The sequence below is a fragment of the Diabrotica undecimpunctata genome, chromosome 9 (genome assembly GCF_040954645.1).
Source record: "Diabrotica undecimpunctata isolate CICGRU chromosome 9, icDiaUnde3, whole genome shotgun sequence".
In the NCBI taxonomy this organism is placed as follows: Eukaryota; Metazoa; Arthropoda; class Insecta; order Coleoptera; family Chrysomelidae; genus Diabrotica; species Diabrotica undecimpunctata.
In genome coordinates this window covers 16732724-16745675 of record NC_092811.1, presented here as the reverse complement: position 1 = coordinate 16745675, position 12952 = coordinate 16732724, and the positions used below count along the sequence as shown (strand labels likewise).

At 33.4% G+C, this 12952-nt stretch overlaps 1 protein-coding gene across 1 annotated transcript in view; it reads right to left on the bottom strand.

Annotated features, from left to right (window-relative positions):
- LOC140449602 (lysosomal alpha-mannosidase-like) overlaps nucleotides 1-12952 on the bottom strand; it is a 48547-nt gene that overhangs the window by 23980 nt on the left and 11615 nt on the right. Inside the window, exons 5-8 of the mRNA XM_072542822.1 lie at nucleotides 7629-7765; nucleotides 2990-3123; nucleotides 660-870; nucleotides 304-509 (exon numbers count right to left, since the gene is read on the bottom strand). Of these exons, the coding sequence (XP_072398923.1) occupies nucleotides 304-509; nucleotides 660-870; nucleotides 2990-3123; nucleotides 7629-7765 (688 nt within the window). The remainder of the gene's footprint in view (nucleotides 1-303; nucleotides 510-659; nucleotides 871-2989; nucleotides 3124-7628; nucleotides 7766-12952) is intronic.

Below are 12952 nucleotides of genomic sequence, written 5' to 3'. Positions count from 1 at the left end.
GCGTTTTCCCAGGCATTTCTTTTAATCAAAGCCGCCTTGGGATTTCTGTGCGTCAAAGAAATAGGAATTTAACCGTATATGTTTTGTTTATACCAAGTGAAGCGAAGGATTTTTAAGAATTAGCTCATTCTCGCTGTAGTCGCTGTTAGGAGCAGTTGACTTCAGCTTTTGTCCAAATTGTTCATCAAATTTGAAATGTTTCTTAGTTTTTCGTCTTATGTTATTATTCTTATTCGTCTTTTTGAAAATATTTAATGAAGATTTTAATCTTCATAAAAATCTGCATAAAAAAATTATACTTACTCAAATACTTCTCCCATTTCTTTTTCAACTTCAGTAATTGCTCTATGTATTCCTCGAACATAGTCGTTTGCGACGTGTTGCTTCTCCGTTCCAGTTATAGCATCATGGTGTTGCATAACTCCCATTATTTCTCTTAAGTGCCTTAGATTTTCGTCATAATTTCTCGATGTGTTGTAGGAATTTTGAGCAAATAACTGTTTTGTGGCCTGAAAAATGTATGGTTTATACTTATGACTTAGACCTTGCGGCTGAGGTTTCATTTTATTATTGAATAAATAGCAATCAATGGTATATGTAGTGACTTTATTATTATACATTGGTTGTTGTATTGTCACATAGAACAATATATTACTTACCTGTAGAATATTATGCCCAACCCTTTCAAATCTTTTCGAATTTGGCCTTGAAGAATAGTATCCTGTCCAGAAAGAATTATTACTGTCACTATAAGGAAAGAAGTCATCTGTTTTTAGTATAAGATCCTTATCTAAGACATCATTCACTGCTTTAAGATAACAAGATGGGGTAGAGTATATAACGTTGAGATTTGTGTCGTTCTGGAAAGCTCTAAGAAATTTAAAAAAATATATTACTATATAACAAAAATAAACAAAATTTATATTTATATACAGTGGACCTCCAGTTATTTCTTTTCCGATATTTTTATCATTTTATGTCAAAAATAACTACAGTAATTTCGGGTGACTTTGGCCCGCCAGGGTGACTTTGGCTCATTTTGGGAAAAAGATATTTCAGTAACTAGTGCATATGTACAATATATTATCATGTAAATTTCATTATACCGCACCATCAGTACCATATTAACTTTAGGAAAATTTTAATAAATCACGGTAATACTGGTTATAATAAGAAAAAAATGAATTTTTAAAATATAGCCGTTTTACGTAAGATTTCTTGACAGTAAAAATTGGTTGGCAACCAATAATACTTCCAAGAGTAAGAATAATTGCATAGTTGCACATTGAATACCTGTGAATTCTTACCCGCCTGGCGTCAGTATTTCAGTCTAAACGTAGATGCTAATAAGGTCGGTTGTTATTTGCAAAGTGGTACAGAATTTAACGGTTTTCGGGTGACTTTGGCCCAGTTTGTTGAATGTTGGATTTTGGTCATTCGTTGGTTCTATATTAAATTAAAATAAGTAAATGCTGATTTTAAATTTGAATTTAGCCTTGTAACAACTGCAGAGTTTGTTAACTGTATAGAACTAACGACTTTTTTTTAGATGCCCTCAAATTACAAACGTGTTGCTGGTAGTAAAAATTATGTATGGAAATTACACGGCAGACACAGTAGAAAGAGCTCTAGAAGCTATTAGAAATGGAGTCCTATCTCAAAGAAAAGCTGCAATAGAATTCGGAGTGCCAGTAAGTACTTTAAAACTTGCTGAAAAAAGTTTGTGGCAATGGCCCGAAGTCCCCGTAAGAAAATCCTACCACCTGGGTAAAATTGATTTCACAGAGCCATTGGAACTTGGACATAACCGATATTTCTTTCCAGATTTAAAAACAAGCTTGTAAATTGTTTTATTGTCCATTTTTTGATTAAAAATGATGTTCTTTGTAAACCTAGGGTCCTATGTAGAGTTTCATTTTAGTTTTAGTTTTTTTGTTTGAAATTTAAATAAATATTTTTTTTCTAATAAAATGTTTATTTATTATTCATCTTGTAGGGTGACTTAAGCCCAAACACTAATAATCACAGAGAATTAATGTAAAATGTAGCTTGAGACAAAGTCACCCGACACCAGCGGGTGACTTTGCACACCACATTTTTACTTTTTTGTAATAAAGTAAGCGCTCCGTTGTGTTTTACTCAAATACAAATAAATTAAGAAACATACTTTTATGTATTTAGAATACTGAAATCTACGTTCAAACTTCGAAAGTGAGTCAAAGTCACCCGAAATTACGGTACTACAAATTTGTGTTGGTCAACAATTTTAAGTGGAACTCTGTTTAGATAAGTAAGAGTAGGATGACTATTTCTTTTAAAGAGTCAATTGTGCATACGTTTTTCATTTATAATAACTTTAAAAGATCTGTTAGTTCAAAAATCATACATAAATGATAAAGTTTTAAAAAAGTTTTTTAATAACGGAGGCTTTACTTTGGAGATAGTACCAAAGGCGCTATGTATATCCAAAGCTACAAAGACAATATCGCTCTTATTTTTTATTGCTTGAGAAACTTCTGATTAAAGAAGAACCAGATTATGCTCTAATTTTTAACTGCACCTAGAAGATTATGCTGCTCCATGTGCCAAAGCAGACGTTTGGTTATCATCATCTCTAATAATTTACAAAGCGTTTATGTTAGTGAGTTTGATCTGAAAGATTTAGTAAAGTTTGATAAGCAATCAGTTTTTTAATGATTGATTATCGTTAAAGGGCAGGTAAATCTTGGTTACAGCATGTTATAAAGGTCAAGGTTTTTAGATAGTGTTGCTTGGTGAAGATTTTTAGAAAAACTTGCCAAAACATTGGTTTACCTTTTTACTACTACGGCCAAAAAAGTAAGTGGCAGAAAAAAGACATTTTTAAAAAGTGGCTTAAAATATAATGGAAAAAGTAAAATTTTCTTCAAAAAAAAGGTGATGAAGATAGTTTTTTCAGAATGTGCATATTATTACGTCTAACTTCAGAATTATAAAAAGTGCTACTTACTTGATAAATCTATCCATATTGATGTAGTTTTTTTCGGCGCTCTCATAATGAAAGTCTCCTCCCATAGGAATAATGATATTTTTAGTGGGAAAATATTTTTCGTATGTTTGTATTAGGTTAGTGAACTTTTCTTTCTAAAATGATAACAAAATTTCCTTTAAAATGTAGAAAAATTAAAGAGAAAGGGACGAATAACCCAAATTTATAAAAATTTGTTATTTCGACATGTAGATAAACATAAAGAAGTGAATTATATTCACATATGGTTTTTTTGTGCGTGTTAACAGTGATACGGACCTACACATAGTGATATTAAATACTTTTTATTGTAAATGGTTAAATTTAGAATATCAGATAGTATTATAATTCTTCTTCTTCTTTGCAGCATGCAAAATATCAGTAATATTTATACCTGTCCAGTTCTTTATGTTCCGCAGCCACGACATTTGTTTGCGACCTACTCCTCTCTTGCCTTCAATCTCTCCCTGGATGATTAGTTGAGGGATTGCGTATTTTTTTCCTCTCAGAATATGGCCGAGGGATCTAATTTTTCGTACCTTGATCAAATTGAGTAGTTCTCTCTCAGGATTTGCTTTTCTTAAGGCTTCCTCGTTTCTCGCCCTATCTGTCCATGGTATGCAGAACATTATTCGCAACGTCCACATTTCGAAGGCCTCCAACTTATTAATGGAAGGTAATCTTAACGTCCATATTTCCTTGCCATATAACAATATGGACCATACATAGCATTTAACCATCCTGTAGCGGAGATGGAAGGAAAAATTGTGGTTACATAGTAGCGGTTTAAATGTTAAATAGTATTATATTTAATATTCGTTAGATCATCATCATGATCATTCTGACTTTACAACCCTTCGTGGGTCCTAGTCTCCTCAAGAATTTTTCTCCAGTCGTCTCTATCCATTGCCTTTCTCCGCCAAGCATGTATTCCCATATTTCTCATGTCTTCATCGATGTAATCAAGGAACCTTGTTCTGGGTCTTCCTCTTCTTCTCTGACCAATTGTTCTATCAAGGAGCGTTTTTCTTGCTGGGTCATTTTGTTTCATCCTCGTTACATGCCCTATCCACCTCATACGTCCTATCTTAATATGTTTTACGATATCTGGTTCCTGGTATATTTCTGGTATATTCTATAAAGTTCTAAACTTAGTTTTGATAAATTTACCAACTGATTTGATATTCCTAGCTCTTTCATTGCTTTGAACATTTCTCTTTTATTTACAGTCGAAGGCTACTTTGTAATCTATAAATATGTGATGACTCTTAATGCCATGTTCCAGTGTTTTTTCTAAAATTTGTTTCAATGTTGCTATTTGATAAATCGTCGATTTACCACCTCCGAAACCAGCCTGGTATTTTCCTACTATCTGTTCTACATATGGTGCGTTATGGTGACATAGTAATGTGAAAAATATTTTATATGCTGCATTTAGAAGCGTAATTCCTCAGTGGTTAGAGCATTCAAAGATATCTCCTTTTTTGTGTATGGTGCAAAGTATTCCAATATTCCAATCATTGAGGAGGGATTTCTGTGTCTTTATTTCTTTTATAAGCTGCTGTAGGTGGTTGGTGGTTCCTTTTCCCCCTCGTCTGTTCCTCTTACCTCATCACTTTCGTCTTCCAGGTTTTCTTCTTCTTCCTCTATATTAACTGCCTAGTTATAGTATTATATAAACAATTTTATTTTGTTAGCAAAAATCATGGAGAAATCTGCCTACCAATTCTTCAACTGTTTGAATAAACCAAATATAAATACTCTGGGAAAGTTGTAGAAAGCTAATTATTAAGGTCAATTGTTATTTTTTTTTTATCGAACACAAAATTGAGAAAGTTAAAAATTAATTTTGAGCTGCAATTTAAGTTTAAAATAAGTTTATTTTTGTCGTTTTAATTTCCACTTTGGAAATCGTTCTCTTCTTCTTCTTCACGCCACTAGGATTACTCCTGTTTGTCTGCCTCTTATTCTGTTTCAGTCGTTGTTGACTGTACATTATCTTTCCACCTTTTTGGCGGCCTTCCAACGGATCTTCTACTATACGGCTTGTTGTTTTTACAGATGTTCGCTAATCTATCTGGTCCCATTCGGTTTACATGTTCGTTCCATTTTTTTTTCTTATTTTTATCCACCTCTTAAATGATATGCCCGCTATTGATCTTAATTCTTTCATTTCGATATTGTTGATTTGTTGTTTCGTCTTTCTTGTATCGGTCCTTGACTCCGCTGCATATGTTAGGATTGGTCTTACTGTTGTCTTGTATACTTTCATTTTGCTTTCCATGGTCAGATATTTGTTTCTCCATATGGTTTCTCGGAGGCAACCACTTACTCTTGTCGCTTTTGATGCTTGCCTTGTGGTCTCTGTTCTTATATCCCTGTCACTAGTAATCTCTACTCCTAGGTAATTGAATTTCATTACTTGTTCTACAATTTTGCCGTCTATTTCAAGTTTGCATCTACGCGGCTCTTAACTGATCACTATACATTTAGTTTTTTCTACTGATATTCTCATATTAAGTTTGTTTGCTGTGATATTGAAGGTGTGGAGCTGCCTTTGCAGGTTATCTTCGTTATCAGCAATTAGTACTGCATCATCGGCATAGCATAGTATCGTGATTTTATGCGCTCCCATGTGGTATCCGTGTCGTTTTCTTACTTCGTGAATTATTTGATTCATCACCATATTGAATAACAATGGGCTGAGCGAGTCGCCTTGGCGGATTCCTCCTTTTAGTTCTATGCATTCTGTTTCCCCTGTTGGCATTGTAACCCTGGTCTTGTTGTTCTTGTTAATTTCATTAATTGTCCTTATTATCTGATGGTCTATTTGTTCAGCTTGTAATAAATTTAAGATGTCATTTCACTTTACGCTGTCAAAAGCACTTTTTAAATCTACAAAGCACATGTATACTGGTTTACCATATTCAATAGATTTCTCTATTATTTGTCGGATAATAAAAATTACGTCTATTGTGCTGCGGTTCTTTCGGAAGCCTTGTTGTTTATCTGCCATGTTCGCTTTTTCCTCGATTTTATCTTTTATGACTGCCGTTAACAATTTTAATGTACTATTCATCAGACTAATGCCTCTATAATTTTCAGGATTTCTCGAGTCTCCCTTTTTAAGTATCGGTAGCAGGAGACTTTCCTTCAATTCCGCTGGTACTACTCCGGTATTTATTATATCGACTAATAATTTTAGGAGTCATTAGCTTGGTGTTGTTCCTCCATATTTTAGCAGTTCATTGTTTATCTTATCAGGACCAGGTGTTTTTCTGTTTATTAATTTTTTTATTCGTTCTTGTAGCTCTTCTTCTGATATTAGTACTCTATCGTGAGTTTCGTTAATGATTATTTCTCTGTTCTCTCCTTCTCCTTCTCCATATAATTTCGTGAAATGCTCAGTCCATTGTTCCTCCGTAATGTTATCTATGCATACAAATTTATTCATTTCTGTTTTTTGTCTCCTTATCATCTTCCACACCTTTTTCTGGGATCCATAGAGGTCGTATTCCATATCTTTGGTAAATTTCTCCCAGTGTTCTTTTTTGATGTTATATATTTTTTGGTTTACTCTATTCCTGATTCTCACGTAGTCTTCTCGTGCCTTCGATGTCTTCACTCCTTTGTATGTTAGGAAAGCTTGTTTCTTTTCATTTGCTAGTGCTTTTACCCTTTCGTCGTATCATGGTGTTTTGTATTCCCATTTATTTCTGTTAACTTTTCTTTTACCTAAAGCTTCTTCCGCTGCTTTCATCGGAAATCGTTCTCAAAATACAAAAACAGTAATATATGCTGGACGAAGGAGCATATTCCCGATCTGAGGCCGTAGTGGGAATGTAAGTTCAGAAAATTAGACTACTTTCTGACGCAGTTTTTGACCAGACATGGTAGTTTTGGCACCTTCACAAATAGAATACGCAAATCTGCCTCGGCAGACTATACTGTTTGTGGTATACTGGATGCTCCCGTCCACATTTTTAACTGCCAGAGATGGGCAAATGAGAGGGGAGACTTCGAGAGGCGAATAGGTTTCGAGCTGGATGTCTTCTGGCCTAGTATCCTACTCGGCCGAAAGATGCCAGGGTGTCTTGTTCTCTGACGTTAGATGTCTAAAAAAGTTTTCCACCACCGTTGTCTGCCAGAATTCAATAGATACCTTTTTAGAATCTTACTGAAATCTGGCAATACGGCAATTAAAAAAAATTAAAATTCTCGAAACCTGAGAAGTAATTTAGTGCTGGTAGTTGTGAATGGTGTAAAAGTAAATTTTTATTTTGTAAGTAAGAGTTTAAAAAAGTGATAGCAGTTCTGGTCTATGAATGCTTATTGCGGGAAGTTGCAGTAGTTAAGTTTTGCAGTGTTTGTTGTAAGTACAAATAAGTTATTATTCATCGAGAGAATCATAGACAAGGAGGTTTGTGGTAGCCAAAAGAGATTGTTAGGACGATTGATCTAGGTTCCATGTCAGCGCAACAAAAGAAATGAGTTTAGCTAGAGTTTTTGAGAAACGAATATCAGGTACATTTAAGAATTGAAAGTTAACCTTTTTTGTTAGAACAATGTTGCATAGGCAACAGACAAATTTTAGAATATTTTGTATAAAAAGTATATTTACTATAACATCGATGTTGTAATCAGCACTTTTTGAGTTATCATCTATTGTATCATCTGTACATTTGTAATCCCAACAAAATCCATCCGGCGGGAAATACAAGCTGGTTGGAAATATGCTTCCAAATATGGTGCTCTCATCTAAAAATTAAAAGAAATTAATAACACTAAATAATATATCAATATTAATTTTAAGAATCTCAGATGCTTAAAAGCTATTCGTTTATATACCTACTTAATAATACATTACAAGCGACATAAAGATATTTTTTTATTATTTATCCAAAATGTGTAATCTGTTCAGCTATAAGCAATAAGGAAACACATGATATGAAATGTTTTAGGTCCTATCTTTTATGGTATTATGAATTGGTTACTAACGAAATTATAAACAACTAAATATCTCACCACTAATGCATTTTTAAAATCGATCACTAAACAGATCGACTAAATGACATAATAATCATAATCATCACTCTTTTTGGAGTAAAAAAGGTTTTAATAAGCTTTTCCAAAAATAACAAAACTACTTATAGCCTGCTTTATATAAAAAATACATTACACAAAAGTCAACAGATACATCGTAAAATAAAAAAAAGCTAAAATTCTGATCTTGAAAGGCCCTAGATTGAGTCCAAATCTGACTTTTGTAATGGACAGTAAAATGATACATAGATAGAGCTAAATATAAAGAACTGCTTACAAAGGCGCTCCTAAAGGCAACAAGCGCGTACTGGACTACCACGACTTTCATACAGGTCATCGGTTACGCTCCCCGTTTATCTCCTAACTAAAGAAAGAATAACTCTATACAACAGAGAGAAGTCATCTACCGGATTGGGAGGCACAAATTAAGGCGAATGGCTCCTTTAAGTCGTACACGTATAGAATAAAGAAGACCACAAATGGTTTGTGTATAGATGAATTAGACTCAAATGCAAAGAAGATCTCGAATATACCCAATTTAGTTTTAGAAATGGTATTGGAACTAGGGGGGCACTTTTTGCGCTAAATATCCTATTTTAAAAATGCCGTGATCAAAAAAGGTCTAATTGCATGCTTCGTTGACTTCAAAAAGGCAGTCGATAAAGTACAACATGTAAAATTAATGCAGATGCTAAAAATATAGAAATGGATAACAAAGATATTCGTGTCGTTAAAAATCTGTACTGGAATCAAACACTGTTGCTATTTTAAAAAAGTTACAGCTTTAACTGTTAACTCGAAGGCTACTGTAGGGAGAAAATGGCTAAGGAATTTTTTAAAGCGTAACAAGACTATTTATTTTCGAATGCCACAAGGTGTATCTGCTGCCAGACTCAAAGAATTTACTAAAGAAAATCTTAAGAAATTTTATGATATTCTGGAACCAGAACTAAAAAAGATCAAATTTAAACCAAGCAGGATTTATAATGTTGAGGAGTCCGAGATAACCGCTGTTCAGCACAAGCATACTAAAGTTATGGGCTTAAAAGGAAAAAAACAAATTAGAGCGTTAACAACTTCGGAAAGATTTTCACTTATGACGCTTGTCATATGTATGAATGCAAAATGGGCATTACATTCCCCCAATGATGATCTTTCTGATAAAAAGCAGAATTGATGGATGGAGTCCCTCTTGGAGCAATTGGAAGATGTCATCGTTCTGGGTGGATTCAATCCTACTTATTTACGCAGTGGATAGATCATTTTATTTCCTATACTAAGCCATCCGCCCAAGATCCTGTCATTTTAATTTTAGACGGTCACTACTCGCGCACAAGAAACTTGGATGTCATTAATAAGGCTCGATAAAATAATGGTATTGTAATATGCCTACCTCCACACTTAACTCATAAGATACATTTAGATGTAGCCTTTATGGGACCTTTAAAGACATATTATTGCCAACAAATCGAAAACTGATTAAGAAATAATTCTTGTAGAACAATTTCCCCGTACCAGATTGCCATTGATATAGATTTGTGACCAAGATTTTGCAATCCATAAAAAGTTAGAAACTTCTCTTGTTGATGACAATAGTAAAAACGAAAATAAATCTCAAAATACTATTGAGAAGCCCAAACACATTATCATTCTACAGGACGTTGCTGTTTAACCTGGTGGAATAACTACCAAGATTGATGAAATAAGCAATTTTGTAAAACCAACTGAATTAAAACCTTTGCCTGTTTTACCTGGTCCATCAGAAATTAAACTAACGGATGATGGTGCAGCTGCTTTAATTAGTGGATCGCCTTATAAAAAAGCTATTGAAGAAGCACTATCGCCTAAAACTGCAAGCGGTGTTAAGAAAGTGGTAAACTTTGACTCTAATATATGCAGAAAATTAAAGAAAATGAAAGAAAACATAAACGCTGATACTAATTTATGCAAAGAAACCAAGCAAAAAATTAAATCCAAAAACAAAAGAAAAACGGACGCCTTTTCTTCAGATTCATCAGAGTCTGAGCAAGAAATACCGTTTGTTGATTCTGAAGATGACATGGATCAAGAAGAAGAGGATGTGGAATGCATCTACTGCCTTAATTTTTTTTGCATGTAAAAGCTGGACAACAATGGATTTGCTGCTGCAAATGCTACAGATAGTGTCATAAAGGTTGCGGTGGAGCTGAAGGCAACATTCATTTTATTTGCGAATTTTATATGAATGGATAGTCACTATTAACTTGTATTAATTAGTTTTGTACCTTTCAGAATAATAAATATCATTTACTGAAATAAAATTGTTATCTTGTAATTACCAAAATAACAAATATGTTGTTTACATTGGTACATGTACATGAAATAAGCTTTTTCCCTAATATCGAATACCCTATCCAATATTAGGCGACTATTTTGTAAACTGTCGAATTTGGGTTTTTTTTATTAACATTTTATTATCGCCTACAGATATCTTTTAGAGTTATTTCAATCCTACCAAAACATAATACATAATTATACCAATAAATTACCAAGAACAATACAAAATTAGAATTAGTTTTTTGTAAAAAGTAGGTAGCGGTTGAAAAACGTGTATAAAATATTAGGCCACTTTCCTCTACTCTCTCAAAGTGAAGATGACTTAAAACGTATGCTAGATCAATTTAATATAACTGCTAGATAATTGAACATGACAATTTGACAAAAAAAATCTCAAAATGCAGAGTTAGCACAATAAAAATTCCAACAAGCAGAAATTCCACCTGGCGACCTCTAAGATGGACTAGGTCTCAGAGACATGGTGAAATCTACTAAGAACCCTATCACTCTTAATATCCTAGCTCCCCGCTCCTCTAGCATGAAGCCAAAAGGAAAAAAAGAGAAGAATTCGGTTAAAATGAAAACCTACTGGCAGAGGAATAAATCTCAGTCATGGAAAAGATCAAAAACATTTAGTGGTTCTTAGTAAATCTATGAAAAACTTCATATACCTACATGTCAAATATATTTAAAATAAAACATGGACTTTTGATTTTGGGGGATTAACTCAATAAAAACTGTTTTTTGAAAAAAGTGATCAGAGGTAAAAACATTTTAAAAATAATGTGTTAAACTAATGATGCCACAAAATTCATTTGATTTGAATGTACTCAAAAGTTTGGGGGGATTTAGGGCTGCACACCCCCTTAAAATTTTTCTGTGCGCTTAGATTTTGTTGTTTCTTTTGTATGAAAAATGCTTCCAGAACAAGAAAGTAACGTGTCCATTTTTATTACAAAATGTCAAGTAGTTTAGGAGATAATGCAAAAAACAATTTTTATTATGTAACTTCAAAGGACTGTAACTTTTTTTGTGTACACTTTTGTACTAAGGTAAGCTGGATTCAATCAATTTATTTTTGTCCCCGGAATGCGTGATCTAATTTTTGACATACCTTTTTGAAACACCCTGTATATTGTTACTTAATGTATTTTGTTTGTGACCCGACGATATATCTTTTATAAGAAAAAAAAATCAAAGTTACAACTCTTGTAGCACTTAGTTTTATTAAGTAGTAAAATTATTTTTGACCATTTTTCATAATTTTCTATAGCTATAAATAAGTTACACCTCTTGAAGGCACATTCTTTTGATTGGTTTACCGGTTTATCAAATAATATTTTAGCTTACTCACACACCTTTAAAAAACAAGACATTCAGCAGGTAGTCGTTAGTGGTGTGACTAGTAACACATTATTACAAATTATTGGTTCACCAATAAACTGTAAAAATTTAAAACTAGTTTCACTGTCCCAAATTTAATGGACTAATAGCAAGTTCTGGGTGTTATCGATATGCTTGTTTTGGACGAATCACATTGACAATTACTTATAAATACCAGTTACCAATGAACTGTAAGAATTTAAAATTTATTGATGAGGCGAGTAAAAAACCTGTCTCAAATTTATTTGACTAATAGCAAGTTTTGGGTGTTATCCATAGGATTGATTTGGACGAATCACGTTAGCAGTTACTTATTTTGGAATTATTTTACTTTAAATAGGAAATTAGAAATTTTTTTCATCTTAGAGGGTCAATGTCATATTAAAATAAAACAAAATATGTTTATTAAAAAAATATTACGTTAAAAGTTACACTAAAAAATATTTACATTCAAATATTTTTTATAAATGCATCACTCGTAACTACATAACGTTTTTTTATTAAACTTTATTAACAATCTACTCGTTATATTCTGAGTATTCAATAAATAGTCTAATAAGGATAGTGTGTGGTTGTTACCGGCAAGTGCCGATTGACCTTCATTCAACCCTGACGCAAATTAAAGTAGTTTTGTAATTTTCCTGATACTTCTATTGGATGTTTGTCCAATGCTCTTATTGTAGTCTTCTTCTTCTTTGTGTGCCGTGCTTGTATTCAAGCGTTAGCTATCTTCATATTGACAAGCTGATAAAATGATTCTCGGTCGGCAGCTAGATGAAACAGTTCCTCGACCGTTCGACCTGTCCATTGTCTAATGTTACGCAGCCAGGACAGTTGTTTTCTTCCGACCCAACGTTTTCCTTCGATTTTGCCCTGAATGATTAACCAGAGTAAGCGATATTTAGGTCCTCTCATTATATGACCGAAGTATTGGACCTTTCTCATTTTGATGATGTTGATCAATTCTCGCTCTTTGTGCACGGTCTCTAGCACGCGTTCGTTAGATATGTGTGCTGTTCACGGGATTCTGAGCATGCGACGGTAACACCATAACTCAAACGCTTCTAATTTGTTAAGATTTTTTATTTTTGTTGTCCAGGTTTCACATCCATAGAACAAAGTGGACCAGACGTAGCACTTCAATACTCTTAGACGTGTGGTCAACAACAGACTTCTACTGCATAATACAGAACGCCAGTTAAT